Source organism: Orycteropus afer, unplaced genomic scaffold, assembly GCF_000298275.1.
Source record: "Orycteropus afer afer isolate SDZICR_OR568_19922 unplaced genomic scaffold, OryAfe1.0 scaffold00039, whole genome shotgun sequence".
Classification (NCBI taxonomy): domain Eukaryota; kingdom Metazoa; phylum Chordata; class Mammalia; order Tubulidentata; family Orycteropodidae; genus Orycteropus; species Orycteropus afer.
In genome coordinates, this window is record NW_006921626.1 from 9431802 (window position 1) to 9448065 (window position 16264).

Below are 16264 nucleotides of genomic sequence, written 5' to 3' on the forward strand. Positions count from 1 at the left end.
TTTGAAGACCAAGGTGTGTATAACCCAAGCTATGGGGTTTTCAGTCACCTCATATGCATGTGAAAGGTGGACAGTGAACGAGAAGGACCAAAGAAAAGTTGATGCTTTTGTGTTGTCCTGGTGAAGAATCTTGAAACTACCCTGGACTGACAGAAGAATGAATAAATCTGTCCTGGGAGAAGTGCGGCCGCAGCCGGAATGCTCCTTGGAAGCAAGAATGGCCAGACTTTGTCTCACCTGCTGTGGTTAGGAGCTCTGGTAGCATAGTGCCTAAGGCACTTGACTGCTAACCAGAAGGCTGGTGGTTCAAACCCACCAGCCACTCCTCGGAAGGAAGGTTGGGCAATCTACTTCCATAGTGATACTGCCTCAGAAACCCAAGGTGGGGTTGCTATGAGTCGGGTGCGACTCGACGGCACATAACAACAGCTGTGGTCATGTTGTCAGAAGGGACCATTCCCTGGAGAAGGATATCATGCTTGGTAAAGTGAAGGGTCAGTGAAAAAGGGGAAGGCCCTCATAAGATGGATTGACACAGTGGCTGCAACAGTGGGCTCAGGTATAACAAGGATTGTGAGGATGATGCAGGACGGGGCAGTGTTTCATTCTGTTGTACATAGGGTTGCTATGAGTTGGAGCCAACTCTGTGACACCTAACATACACACACACATGCACACACATGTACACTGCCCTGTGCTGCCCAACAAATGGCTATATGAGAGCTTTGTAAGGCACAGAGCTCTTAGCAGGACCCCACACAGCAAGGAAGGGCTGAAAGGGCCAGAGCACAGCTAGTCCAATGCACAGTTCTCCAAGAAGGCATGGTCCTCCCCCTCCCTCCATGACTTGGGAAAGGGTAACAAGATGGTGTTTACCCTTGAGGCCACCAGGCACAAGTGAGGTCACAGGGCTCTTCAGATGTGTGGTAGTCATGAGCCTGGGAGACTGAAGACTCATTGTTTCTCCACAGATGGAGGGGAACGGGAGGGGGGAATCAGACCATGCTTGCCTTGTTGGGGGAGACTCCCCGACACACATGCCTCGGAGCTCAGCTCACCTCCCCCAGCTCCCCGGTGACTCTGGCCTTGCTGAAGGGCCCACACTTAGTTTCTGGCTGTAATTCCAAGGAATACCATGCCCACACCCAAGAAGGATTTGCTGCTCAGAATGGCAGCTGTGAGGCTTGTGTCCCTAAGTCAGCTGCAGGAGGATGTAGCATGGTAGTTGCCCTGACAGGTCACTTTCCACAAGAACATGACAAAAGTGTAGGCACCTCAGGAAGCCTGTGGGGAACCAACTACTCACTAGACAGGATTCGCACAGCAGCTCACGGACAGCATCCTGGTCATCAGGTTTCTCAATCAACTGGGTCATGCAGACCTTCCATACATACCTGCAGTGTAGGCTGACAGTTCTAGTCAGACTTTCCCCCTCACAGGTCAGAGCCTAACATGAACACACATGCCCTCTGGTTTCCTCTTCTATGCCTGACAACTGCAGGTGACTCGCACTCTGTTAGCATATAGATCCCTGGGTGGTGTAGAAGGAGCTCTGGTGGTACAGTGGCTAAAGCATTTGGCCGCTAAACAGAAGGTTGGCTGTTTGAACCCACAATCTGCTACATGGGAAAAAGACAAGTAGTCTGCTTCTATAAGATCTACTGCCTTGGAAACCCTATGTGGCAGTTCTACTCTGTCCTATAGGGTTGCTATCAGAACTGACTCAATGGCAGTAGGTTTTTTTGGTCTTGGTTTGGGTGGTACAAAACTGTTCATGGGCTCAGCTGCTAATTAAAAGGTTGGCAGTTTGAGTCCACCCAGAGGTGCCTCGGGGAAGGCCTGGTGATCTATTTCCGAAAAATTCAGCCACTGAAAACCATATGGAGCACTGTTCAGCTCTGACACACGAGGTCACCGTGCATCAGATTCGACTTGATGGCTAGTGTAGCACATAGAGGCCTAGTCATTTATCATCCTTTTACTTATTTAAAAAGCACTTATTACAATTCTTTGTCCATGGCAGATAGAGAAGTCAGACAAATGTAACACATGCCCCACACTGTCCTAACATGGTTATCGCTAGACATATGTGGCTATTTAAAATAATTAAAATTAACTAAAATTAAAAGCCATGTTTTAAATACTCAGCAGCCACATGCTCGACAGTGCAGATATAAAACATTTCCACTATCACAGAAAGTTCTGTTGGACAGTGCTGCTCTAGAAGGTTTTCCTTTCATATTTGTTCTGTCTTCTAGGCCAAGATATCAAGTCAGATGGCTTCAGCATCGAGACTTGCAAAATCATGGTCGACATGTTAGATGTATCCTTTCATGTGCTCCAGCGAACAGAGAGGGGGGTGAAAGCCCACTCTGAAACGGTCTGCACACGCTGCCTTCGCTCTGTTCAGGATGGTCCACTCTGCTCCACTTGCTGAGCTGTGGGGCTGTTGTCAGTACTGGTTTCTGTTACAAGGGAAACATGAAAAACCCCAGCCAGGGCAAAGAGAAATGCCACATCCACTGCTGCGTAGACTCAGACTGCAGGAAATCCCCTACAGCATGGCCACTGTTTCTGCCAGAACTGCTTGGAGTTGTTTTCTGAGTGGCAGTGTTCCCTCTGCTTTCCTAGGAAAACATCCCCTAAACCGTATTATTTCTGATGTGACCTGTTTTTTTCAGTCATAATTTCCTTCTTGGTTTTTAGATAACGGCCCCTACAAAGCAGGAGTGTGTTCTTTCCCCTTTGCTCTAACTCCCTCCCAGGACCCTACAACACTCCACCCGCGGGCCCCTAAGGCAGCTAACTGCCCTCAGCCCTCTTGTTTCTGATGCTTGATGAGCAGTTAGGGTAAGGGGCAGTCTGAGCCTTTTGGAAGTTTTATCTAGTAGTGGATTCATGGCAGGTACCACTGTGCTGCTCCCCTCACACAAGACCTCTTGGAAATACTCCCAAAGATGGCAAGGGCCCACCCATTAGAAGCCATCCAAAGCACTCTGCATACCAGCTCATTTTAGCAGCAACCCCCAGCGTCCCTGCACCAAAACAGCAACCTGAGTCAGCAGAGAGCTGGCACATCTCTCTCACCCTTCCTCCAAGCCACTTGATAAGTACTGATCAATGTGAAAAGCCAGCAGAGTCCTTCTGAAAAGTGTCCTTGTGACTGTGCTGTGATTAATAGGATTTATCCAGTTGAGAGGACAAGCCAAGTGCCACTGCCTAAATGAGCCCAGACTCAAGTTTTCCTTAACTGAAGGCAGTCGGATGGGAGTGGTAAGCTAGGGCTGAAGGAGTTCTACATTCTCTGGACAAAGATTCAAAAATACCAAGTAAGGTCCCAGAGGGCCAGATGGGAGGGCTGGGGTTCTGTGTCAGGGAATGTGCTGCAGAAATTTTAAGTTCTTCAGGAGGGTGGAGCTCGGACTGAGTAAAGTTGGGGCTGGGTAACCACAGTCAGTCACCTAGAAAAACCCAGGGACTCTGCATGTTAAGCGGTCCCTCCTCTGCCCCATCTCATTATTTCCCAGAAATGGGGACATCTAAAAGCCACCACCAAGGACTGAAAAAGCTATGGGGCCCCTTGTAACTTGGACTTTTGACAGCTCAAGTACAAAAACTAACTGAGGATGATAGCATGGACCCAGGGTACATGGCTAGTTGGGTGAGAAGCACAGAATGTTGAGGATTTTGTGAGAGGCAGTCTGCTGAGCCTGCTTACCAAGATAGTAGAATGAAACTGGCCCCAAGAAACCCACAAATTATTCTTAAGCTTTCTCAGACATATTTACAGCCCAGTTCATCAAAACCCAACCTATTACCATTGAGTTGATTCCAACTCATAGCGACCCTATAGGACAGAGTAGAATTGCCCTATAAGGTTTCCAAGGCCATAATCTTCATACAAGCAGACTGCCTCATCTTTCTCCCACAGAGCAGCTGGTGGGTTCAAACCAACAGACCTTTCTATTGCATCTGAATGCTTTAATCACTGTGCCACCAGGGCTTCTCTACCTAGCTCACAGAGAAGGGCAAAGTCTATTAGCTAGGCAAGGCAAAACCATGGGTGAGTCTCTCAAGGGTAAACTACAAAGTCCAGAACTGGAAATACTTTTTCCCCATTCTATTTTACTTTGGGTCATGGTTCTTCTAACTGTTTTGCATGTTTCAGAAAATATACCGGGAAATCGACGTTGACAGGTCTGGCACCATGAATTCATATGAGATGCGGAAAGCGTTAGAAGAAGCAGGTAACACTTCATAACGATTGCCTTCTCTTTATTTGTAAGATAAGTGGAGACTTAGCCTATACAATATAAAGTTTGGTAAGCTATAAAGTAAAGTGGTGTGGCTTGATACAGGTATCTTTTTCACTCTCCTTTCAAGGAGTCCTTGGTAAAATAAATGCAGTCCAGGATGCTCTGCTCTCTATTGCCACCTTCTTGAATCTTTCCAAGCAGTCTGACAGGTCAGGCAGGCAAAGCTAGCTCTCAACAGACTACCCCAAAGTTCTCCTTTCAAGTATAGGGTTGGTTGGGAAAGAAATGTCTCCGTCCAACCCTTACATACATCCCTAACAGAAACAGAGATCAATAAAGAGCACACACACAAGCTTATGGTACCAACAGAGTAGGGGGAGACTTTGGAGACTACAACCGTGAAAACATGAAGTTGTTCACTGGATTAGCTGGGACATAATGCTATAGCAGAGACTCCAAATACAGTGGTTTAATAAGATACATTTTCTCTCATAACAATCCAACCAGCCTCCATGCTGTCAGGGGCCTAGGCTCCTTCTGTCCTATTGCCTCATCACCCCTAAGAGTGTCACTTTCATCCACAAGACCCAGGATGGCTCACCACCCCAGCCACATCAGGGTGATGGAAGAAGGGAAAGGACAGGTTCCTTGTCCTAAAGACACACATCACTTCTGCTCACATGCCCCTGGCCAGACCTTTGTCCAAAGCTGCAAAGGCTTCAAGGGGAGCTGGAAAATGAAGTCTTTATTCTTGGCAGCCATGGGCCCACTGCAAATTCTTCTATTATGGAAAAGAGGAGAACAGTTTCTGCCACATCCATCCAAGAAGGATCTAATCTCCAAGATGATTCTGAGCCAAACAAAACAAAGGAAGCATGGTGAACAGCATGAAACAGCATGGGCTTTGTAAATAGGAACAAGCAAGAAAAGTCTTGGGGAACAGGTTTGACCAAAGCAAAGAGGAGCAGCAGCTAAGGAAACAGGAGGCAGAAGGAAAAAGCAGGGTGAGGGTGAACAGGGAAAAGAAAATAGCAGAAGATAACTGGCTTTGCAAAACAAAACGAGCCAAGCATAGCAGCCAAGCAGACAAAAGCAATTACAATTTTAATTTAAATTAGAATCATTTCCATAACCCGTGAACAGAGCTACATGGCACAATCTCCTATCTAGCAGTCACTTTGTCTGTTCATTGTAACTTTAGGTTTCAAGTTACCCTGTCAACTCCATCAAGTCATCGTGGCTCGATTTGCAGATGACCAGCTCATTATTGATTTTGACAATTTTGTTCGGTGTTTAGTTCGACTGGAGACGCTATTCAGTAAGTGGAGATAAGGGGAAAAACCCATTTCCGGCCTCTCAGTATTAATGCTGCCTGCCTTTCACCACAGTGCAGTCATCTGAGCCGGAGACGTGGCAATCTGGGAGTGAAAAATGACATTCCCTCTTTATTAATTTGGGGTGGAAGGAAGAAATAATAGCTTGTGACATTCAGTGAAATCACCTGCCAAATTAGAGGAAGAGGGTGTGACTAGTTTCAGCCAATGCATTTATGATATCCTCTTCTTCTCCCTTTACAGAGATATTCAAGCAGCTGGATCCCGAGAACACTGGGACAATAGAGCTCAACCTTATCTCTGTAAGTCCAGCAGCCTCACACCCTGTCCATCAGCCACCTCACTCCCAGTAGAAGAGAGTAGCTGTAATATGAGTGACAGAGACCTATGGCTCGTTGACTGGGTTTTTAAAATTCCACTTTGAAGGCTTTTGGTCTGCCAGGACTAGGCCTATGAAGGGTTCTATGATCCCACAGTGCACTTTTACTTACAGTGGTTTCCCAACTACCTGTTGATTCTCGAGTCCAAGAAAACACACCTGCTTCCTCATCCTGTGAGCTTTGAGTTGAGAGCAAGGTTAAAATAAGAAGATGATTACTGCTAGAAAAACAACAGCTAATTAGCATGCATGAGAGAAGGTGTTTATAAAAAAACCCTTGGATGAAATTCAACTTGGGTTTTGGAGAGACCTATCATTCTTAGAACTGATCTACTTAAAATACTTTCTGAGCAAACTGCTTTGCTCTACTTCCTTCCCCTTTGGAATAAAACTAACAATAGAAAGGAAGTTTGCCATATATAATTATCTTCCTCATGTGTCTGGAACCCCAGGCATACTCATCTCTGAAATTATCATCCATCCAAATTGAGTTGGTATACCAGTTTTGTAGAAAGCAAAGTACAATGAGATGACAGAACAGTCAACTTCACAAGAAAGAAGCCAGGTGAGGTAGACTTTCCCTGTCACCTGGCTCCTGTCTATCTCTCCTCCACACTTGGCAGGACCTGAGCTTACAGCAGCACAGAGCACAGGCTTCAAAGTGGCCAGCACTGAATGGGAATGGCAAAGTAATCAGTCCCATCCCACCCAATGTAACACAGAGAGAGAGTGAGAGAGAAGAGCAAGGTGGTAAAAGGGACAGGTCTAGGGGACTGGCAACTCTCTTCCTTGACTTTTGAACTTGGGAGGAAGCTAGCAACTAAAGTGTTTCACTCTGCTGTTAGGCAGTGCCTTCAGCCAACTGAAAATGTATCCTAACTGGTTACAGTTAACAGCTTGCTTAAAGCCATATGAAGCTTAGGAAATAACCCTGCCTTCAGATTGTAACCTCAAATAGAGTTAATATAGTTGTGAATATACCTATGTTAAATTCTGGAAACTCTAACCTATCATTCCTGCTGGATATCCTATTCCCTCAGGTCCCACCTCTGTCTACATTGGCCCACCAACTTAGTCCACTACCACCCCATTTCCACTGAGCCATCTAGTCTTCTGGCTTTCTCTCCTGTTTCTAAGCCTCACCCACCAGGTTCCTGAAGGTTCCACCATCTGGTTGTTTTTGCCAAGCAGATCACACAGTGTGCAGAGGCTTTGGCCTTGTACACTTTAAATCACCTAGGAACTTTCAAAAACTCCTGATGCCCAAGCCCTGTCCAAGATCAATTAAATCAGAAGTGATTTAAAGTTCCCTAGGCCATTCCAAGGTAGAACCAACATTAACAACCACTGGTTTAAGGCTGTTCACACCTCAAGTAAACTTTTTTTTTTTTTTACTTTTTTATACAGCTTTATTGAAGTGTGATCGATACACATATATTTAAGATATATAATCTATGTTGGGGCACATGTACACACCTTAAAGCCATATTCAAGATAATGAAAACATCTGTGACCCCCACGTTTCCTACTGATGCTTTATAATCCCTCCTTTCCTGTACTTCTTCCCCAGGCAGTTAATCACTGAACTGCTTTCTGTCACTACAGATTAGCTTGAAATTGCCAGTTTTTATCATTGGGATCATACATTATGCACTCTTATTTGCTTAGCTCTTTTCACCCAGCCTAATTATTTTGAGATTTGAGACTCATCATGTCGGTGCAGATGCAGATATATAGTTTTGTGTTTAAGTGTGTGTGTGTGTGTGTGTGTATATATATATATTTTTAATAGTATCTTATTGTGTTTTCAGCAAAGGTTTCCATAGCAGTTTAGGTCCCCATTCAACAATTGCCACACAAGTTGTTCAGTGACACTGGTTACATTCTTCTCAATGTGTGAATATTCTCATTATTTCCATCTGATTTTTTCCCATTTCCATTGATTATCTTCCCTACCCCCTTACACTCTTTGTTTTAAAGAAATTGTTGACCATTTGGTCTCATATGGGCCATTTTTTTTTTTTAAGGAGCACAGTTGTTAACATATATTAACGTTGTTGTTATTGATGTTGTTGTGTGCCATTGAGTCAGACCCAACTCATAGCGACCTCTCCTTGGGTTTCCGAGTAAACTTTCGATGTGTCTGCTCTAAGGAAGAGTGAAAATGCTCATGTATGCACTGTCTGAAGTTCAGGCTTCATGTCTTCAGTCAGTCCTGTAAAATGATTTGTGATCACCTAATGTAAACAACACACAGATGAATGACCTGCTGGAAATTAGGTAGGAAAAAAATGTGACTTTGTGCACTGATATTTAGCATTTGATCAGTTTTTTTTTTCTGGCATGTAATTCGGGCTTTCAGAATAATAGGCAAGAATTAAAAAAAGTGGTCACTGAGCTGACTTGAAGGGAGCCCTGGTGGTGCAGTGGTTAAGCAAGCACTCAGCTGCTAACCAAAAGGTCAACGGTTTGAACCTACCAGCCGCTTAACAAGGAGAAAGATGAGGCAGTGTGCTTCCTTGGAAACCCTAGGGGGCAGTTCTACTCTGTCCTCTAAGGGTCACTATGAGTCAGAATCGACTCCACATCAGTGGGTTGTTTTTTTGTTTCGTAACAGACTTGTCTTTTTCTTCCTCACAGTGGCTCTGTTTTTCAGTACTCTGAAGTAAAACTCACCTGCCTGGAGACTTTTCAAGAAAAGAAAAACCAAGGACTGTGCTTCCACAGAGAAATACTTTTTATCTGGACCTTGACATTATGGGAACATTTACTTAAACTGATTATTATAGCTGCAAATAATGATACTATCTGAGATAGCAGAACTTTCAGATATCAAAGTGAAAAATCTACATAGCAATATAGTAAATGCGAAAGTCACGTAACCCTGGCTAAGCTTTAAAGCTGTAAATAGTATATACACTTTTTACTTTGACACAGTTTCTGTTGATAGCAATATTAAATCCAGAAAAACTGCAGGGAGGTATTTAACAGCTGAGCAAACATTATGTCAGTCTTAAGGGACACAAGGCCCTTGCTGTGAATATTTAAAGGAATTTTAATTTTTAAAATGCAGCTGTGGCATGTACCAAATAGCAGCCCAGGGATTGGCTACTTCCCTTGAGCAAAATGGGAAAAATGACACATCAGGAAACAATCTTGTCAAGGCATTGAGACTGTCCAGGTGAGAAATCTCACCTATGTCATTCAGGTTAAACAGGAGGCAGGTTTTATATAATATCGACTGGTAACAGTAACCGTTCTTCTTATATGCAAGTCCTTGAGCTTATTTGGTCTTCCACTTTTATACATACTGAAGGGGCTCCAGTCTAGATCAGCTGAGGCTGCACGTCAAAATCAGGTGTCTGGTTTGCAAACCCGTTGTGATGAAGTCCCAAACGCTGTTTACAGCCTTAAAACTTCAAACTTTATCACCTCTAGTTTTTGGTGTTTATGCATGGGGACTCATGTAGGGGTTCCTGTGGAAACACCAGAAGCTGGTTTCCTGGCTTTACCTTGGGAAAATGCTAGCAATGTTAGAAAAACATTACCTTGTTGCCTTATCTTCTTCCAAATGTATTGTTAAATAAAGAGCCCTGTGCGATCACACCAGGCTGTGTGTTCCTTCCTGGAGAGGTCTCTGTGGGATGGTTTACGAGCACACACAGTGATACCTCTGCAGATTCACACTGAGAGGAAAGAGCATCTCACCGATAGTTAAAATGTGGAACTATAGCATTTTTAAAAGTCCAATTCACAGGGTCTGATAATCTGAGTATAAAGGAAGCTCAGCTCTTATTTTACTGCTTGAGGTCTCCTCAGGAAACCTGAGCACACATGGGCACGCCTTAGGAGGTCCCTGCTTTACCTGCCACTTAGATATCACTTTAGTCAATTCCCACAGGTATGGGGAACAAGAAAGGGTGCTGAGGAAAATGCAAATTTAATCAAGTTCTTTTGTTAATGGAATCAGAAAATGGGGACAGTGTAAGGTGACTGCAGGTAGGCACATGCAATCCCAGAATTTCATGAAAAGGTCAGGTGGCTTTCCCAAACTCAATGAGTTTAAGGTCTGGCTGCTGGCAAGTAGTTTTGGAGGGCAGAGACAGCTGGTGACCATGAGTACATAGTGATCCTAATCCACTTGGGTATTTCTCTGGTCAGCAGCACGGGTTTAGGGACAGAATTAATACAGGTAGTCTCTGACTTAAAATGTGTACAAGTTACAACAAACCACACTTGGGACTGTGATTGTCTTTTTGGGCACGTTATCATTACTACTATGTATACATAGTGTTGCAGGGCATAATTTGCTGATGTTTTTCTCATGTTCACTCAGAAATGTTCAGGGACAGATTGATAAATATAATAAATGGTGGTAACAGAAACTAAAACAAGTATTCGATGCACATCAGATCTAATTTATGACAGCCATCAGAAGGAAACCCTGTTGTAAGTCAGGGACCACCTGTAGATGTTTAGACTGATTCAGGCTTAAAAGTAGGCAAGGAAAATGTGGTTGAAGGGTTAGGGAATAAGGAGGGGTGAGGGGGCTAAAACAACTTAAATATGGAAACACCAGTTCTAGGCTGGGAGGGGATGGAAGTCAAGTCAGAGGCATCTGAAAGAAGACTTGAGGCAAGGGAAGGGCCTTTAGAGACTAGGTAGAGGAAGGTAGAAGAAAGGCAAACCCTCCCCATCTGCACTGTGGCTACTACAACCCTTACTGCAGTGCTGAGTTCTCTGCCTGCCTGCCGCACTTGATGCTGTAGAGCTGGCCTAGTTTCCAACTTCATACGTACAAGTCTATTTAAGCCTCAATATGAAAGATTAAACAACAACAACAACAAAAAGATAATGTATACACTTGGAGCAAATTTAGAAAAGACTGCAAAGGGGAAGAGGATCACGCACAGAACCGTCATCCAAAGATAACACTTGGTATTTTGGTATATTTCTCTCCATGCATTTTGCTATGTAATTGTAATTATACATAAATACATATACATTCCCACACATATACTAGGTTCTCCTTTCATAACATTTGTTAATGCTGTTTCACAGGGAAGAAAATTTAGATGAGAAAGTAAATCTTAACTTTCTCTAACTGTACAAACTCAACCTTACCTAACCTTCGATGTTTCCATGAGAAAGAGCCATCCCTGACCTTGCTTTGCAGTCTGAAGCCTCTGTACTATCAATTAGTCCCTCTTTTTCTTTCCATTATTCTTTTCCTGCATACCTAAGTGTTTAAAAAGCTCTGGTGATACAGTGGTTAAGGGATTCAGCTGCTAACCAAAATTTTACATAAAGGTTTACAGCCTTGGAAATGATGGGGCAGTTCTGCTCTGTTCTATAGGGTTGCTGTGAGTCAGAATCTAGTTGATGGCAGTGGGTTTGGTTTTCTGTTTATGTGTTTAAAAATACACACCCATTGCTGCCAAGTTCTCTCTCGTAACGACCCTATAGGACAAAGTAGAACTGCCCAGAGGGTTTCCCGAGCTGTAAGCTGTATGGAGGCACATTGCCATATATTTCTCCTGTGGAGCAGCTGGCTGGTGGATTTGAACCGCTGACCTTTCAGTTAACAGCTGAGCACTTAACCACTGCACCACCAAGGCTTCTAAGTGCTTACTGCATTCTAACACACATACTACACATCCTCCTTGGGTTTGTTTCTGAGGCAGTATCACTATGGAAGGAGATTGCCCAACCTTCCTTCCGAGGAGTGGTTGGTGAGTTTGAACCGCCACCCTTCTGGTTAGCAGTCAAGTGCTTTAGGCACTATGCTACCAGAGCTCCTTTAATACACATACCACCCCCCAACTTTATCTCTCCTGCCCTCAGAGCCAAGCTTCCTGAGAAGCTGTCCACACTAGAACACTAGATCTTTACCCACTGAGTCTTTAATCTGCTCCAATCTGGTTGATGGTCCTACCACTCCAAAACTGTCAGTTTTTGATCACCAATTACCTCCTAATACCCAATCTTGCTGCTTTTAATACCAATGACTATTCCCCCTCTTCAGATGCTATTCGGTGGTTTCCTTCAGCTGCACTGCTAACTCTCAGGACTCCAAGGCCATATGCTCCTCTTCCTCTACTCCCTTAAGTTAAAATCCCTCAGTAGCTCCATAGCATTTAGAATCTGAACATAGCTAAAATTTACACACTGTGCCCTTCAGGATGGTCCATGCTCCAACTGCTTTCCTTCCCCTATTTTCATAAACCTAAAGATTCTGCTACTCCATGGTATGACTACAGCATCATTTATAACACACACAACTGGAAGACATTAAACCATACATTCAAGATTAATGACTGGATAAATTACATGACAGAATATCATGCAGCCATTAAGATGTTCATAAATATAAAATATCAAGCATGAAACTACAGAATTGATGAAATCGCATCCTTTCAACTAGGTAAACAGAAAAAATAATAGCTGTGACTGAAAGAAATATCCCACTTACTAATAGCGGCAGCCTCTAGAGTGGTCTTTCCCCTCACCCCAGGGGGAACCCCAGTGGCACAGTGGCTAAGTGCTCAGCTGCTACCCAAAAGTTGGGCAGTTCAAATCCACCAGTGCTCCACAGGAGAAAGATGAGGCAGTCTTCCATGAGGATGAACAGCTTTGGAAAACCTATGAGCAAGTTCTAGTCTGTCCTATACAGTTACTGTAAGTCAGAATTGACAGCAGTGGGTTTCCCTGCTTCCTTCCCCCACAACTCCCCCTTCATAATCCTTTTTTCTGTACTTTTAAATATTTCTACAAGGAGCAGTATTGCTTTGATAAACGTAACAGATAAACAAATGAAGCCAAAAGGTGGAAGAAAAACAAATCATGCTCCAACTTTAGGATTATCCATGGACTAGAATCCATACTGTATTCATTTGCTATTGATGCTCTAACAAATTACCACACATTTAGCAGTTAAAACACCCATTATCTCATATTCTGTAGACTAGATGTCCACATGGGTCTCACTGGGCTAAAATGAAGGTGTCTGTAGGCTGCATTCCTTCCTGGAGACTCTGAGGGAGAATCCATTTCCAGGCTCACTCAGGTTGCTAGCAGTGCTGTTCCATGGCTACAGGCTTGAGGATTTCACTTCCTTGTTGGCTGTCTATGAGGGTCTGTTCTTAGCTTTTGGACATTGTCCACATTCCCTGGTTTGTGAACTCTCTTATCATCAAAGTCAGCAATGGCCACTTGAGTCCTTCTCGTACTTTGAATTTCTCTGACCTCCCCTTCTGCCTCCCTCTTCTGCTGTTAAGGGTTCATGTGAGTGTCTTGGGTCCACCCAGATCACTCAGGATAATGTCTTTATTTTAAGGTCAGCTGATTAATCTTCATTACATTTTCAAGTCCCTTCACCTGGATTGGTGTTTGACTAGAAAAACAAACGGGATGGAAATGTTGGGGGCAAGGCATCTTTAGAATTCTGCCTATCACACACACATCTACATTTAGTCTATGCTGTTACTATTTCTCCATGACTCCAAAAGGTATGGTATATTCTGTCTTCCATCTACTCTCCTTGCTAGAATTTAGCGGCTCATAAAAATGTATAAGGAAGATGACCACTGTATCTTCTACTAAGTAAAATAGTTTCACCAAACAAAGTAGGTTCAAAAACAACTCACATATTGGGTAACATATTAATAAAACAATGTGTCTATGTAAGCTTTCATCCCATAAATCAATGTATATAACTCTTTGTTGTTGTTGTTGTTATGTGCCGTCGAGTCAGACCCGACTCATAGCGACACCTCCTTGGGTTTCCGAGGCAGTATCACTACGGAAGTAGATTGTCCAACCTTCCTTCTGAGGAGTGGCTAGTGGGTTTGAACCACCAGCCTCCTAGTTAGCAGTCAAGTGCCTTAGGTACTATGCTACCAGAGCTCCCATATAACTCTTCAGAGAACTTAAAATAAAATGAGGTTATGGACAAACAGCTGTCAGTCCAAAGTACAAGTAAGCTTCTAAACAATGTTCTCTTTCTAAGATCTTAAAAAACACCTTAATTATACATTGAAGACCACCCTAATGCTCACGGACTGCAAAACTGAGAGTTTTCTTAAGAAATACTTCTTAGGAGGTGAGGGGAGGGAACATTGCAAAAAATTTTTTAAAAAGACATACTTCCTATGTTTAATTACATGACTGATAAGGAAATCTCACAACAGTAAATACATTTGCATTAACAATTCATTATTTTTCAACTGGGCAGGGTATTCCAAAGGCTAGGACTCTTCAACAAAGGTGGTTTATGACATCAAAAACTCAAACCAATTGGCTGAAATGGCAAATGTTTGTTACACATAATTTTAACATACATTAAACTAAAACCAGTAAAAAGCTGAGAGACAGAAAGTTTAATTTTATTACAATTGTTTTTCAAGTCAGCTATGATTTTGACAAATATAGGCAACTCTATAGCAAGTCTAATTTCCAAGATACAAAAGACAATAAATATAGATTCAAATTCAGCCTAAAAACAAGATTCTAAATCTAATTTCCTGTAGTGTAGTGTAGTTTCAATATTTCAAATATAAAATTCTTAAGATGCTACAAGAACTTATGTAATAAAATTATTGCTCACTGACAACCAAGTGACAGTTCTTCACTGGCAATACACAAATGTGTGGCACCTTCGAACCTTCATGTGAGTCCCTTAAGCGTCCCCTGGTGCTTGGGAACAATCAGCATGGTGTCATGATGGCACTGGTCCTTTCTGGCAGGAGGACTTGGTACCAGAGCAGGTGCTGAAAATGCCTACTAAGCAGGCCAACTAGCAAAATCAATGGCCCTCTTTTTTATACATGGGATTGTCACTGTCTATCTTTCTGAGTGCTACATGGAACACCTTTACCCTACACAGCACAGTCCTCTTACTTAGAGGCTCCATTCACTGAACTGAATGTCCTATGAAGAGTGAATTCTTCAATCCTTCATTTTCTTCCAGAGCACTTTCTTCATTGCTTTCGAGCTACACTGTCACTAAAAGAAGTCTTGTGAAATTTTTGCCAAAAGCAATCAATGTCTTACTTCTTCTTAGTGATAACAAAGATTACTTCTTCATTAACTAAAGTTCTAGAGAGGTCAGGCCAAGCTTCTTTGTCTTGGTTTAATTCTTGGGTATAGCTGTAAGAGAGTTTAGAAAACAATATGATACAGAAGTGTCAGGGCATTACAAAATTTCAAGAAATACTGGGGGGAGGGGATAGATGGCACATGAAATTCATCAAACTAAGAAAAAAAGGACTCTTTCTCCCACGTGAAGCACCCAGCAAGATTCACATTGAACAGCTGCTCTAGTTAGCTACTCTGCAAAAGATACCCAAAGGTCATAGGAATCTATCAACTGTGACAGTATCACAGCACAGTAATATAAAATTCTGAAGCTCACCACTCCATAACAGCACTAAGCATTAACTCAATTTCCACAATTTGTTGAAAAATAAATCAAGTTTAACAAGAAACACAAACTGTTAAAGGTGATGCTTTAAGCTTTTATGTTATAAGCTCCAGCTTCCATTACTAGAAAAAAAAGATAAGAGATGCAAGTCTCTTAATTTCATTCAAAGACAGTATTTTGTCAAGGGACTTGAGACAAAGGAATGAAACGCGTTAGATGAAAAGTCTACATTTTGAAGGAAGACTGGGGTGGCTTTGGTTTAGGACTCTTGATGTTTTCCCTAAGGAAAGCTGGAGAGGAGGTCATGAAATCCAGTCTTCCAGTTTGGAAGCTAAGGGCAGGTCAGACTAGTAACTCAACTGACAAAGCAAAAAAAAAGACCTCCCCCTCCCCTTGACAAACAAAAAAAGGTTTTTGAAAAGTGGAGTGAGAGAAAATAAACAAACTTCTACCCAAAACTGAAAAACTGGTGAATCAATGTTATATAAAGGACTTTTTTCTGAGGAAAGATATTTAGCCAATTCAATTTTTCAGACTCATACCTGATCCTATGACTAAAATGTAAACATGTAGACACTTTTATCTAAAAACCTCAAAAGAAACAAGGGGAAAAAACTGGACAGAAGCAATGCCCACCCAGAAAAGATTTCCAGAAAATTTAATAAAATTTAAATGTGGGATTTAGATGTAAGTATTCAGTCTGGTCTACTGGCCTCCTGACAGCCCCACACACGAAGCAAACCTTAGGTCTCTGATTAACTGCTTCCATAATGGGGATGAGTAATTCTTCCCATGTTTCCTTAACCACAGAGCCTCTTTGTTAGAAAATTAAAAGAAAATATCAAATGAACTACACAGTAAGTAGTTCTAAGAG

General features: G+C 42.6%; 2 protein-coding genes across 2 annotated transcripts in view; one reads left to right on the top strand and one right to left on the bottom strand.

Annotated features, from left to right (window-relative positions):
* Nucleotides 1-8633, top strand: part of CAPN2 (calpain 2) — an 87195-nt gene extending 78562 nt beyond the window's left edge. The window contains exons 16-21 of the mRNA XM_007936957.2: nt 2259-2323; nt 3261-3329; nt 4169-4247; nt 5458-5574; nt 5834-5892; nt 8610-8633. Coding sequence (XP_007935148.1) covers nt 2259-2323; nt 3261-3329; nt 4169-4247; nt 5458-5574; nt 5834-5892; nt 8610-8633 — 413 coding nt within the window. The remainder of the gene's footprint in view (nt 1-2258; nt 2324-3260; nt 3330-4168; nt 4248-5457; nt 5575-5833; nt 5893-8609) is intronic.
* Nucleotides 8634-15074: 6441 nt separating this feature from the next.
* Nucleotides 15075-16264, bottom strand: part of TP53BP2 (tumor protein p53 binding protein 2) — a 94097-nt gene continuing 92907 nt past the window's right edge. The window contains exon 17 of the mRNA XM_007936958.2: nt 15075-15116. Within this exon, the coding sequence (XP_007935149.2) occupies nt 15075-15116 (42 nt within the window). The remainder of the gene's footprint in view (nt 15117-16264) is intronic.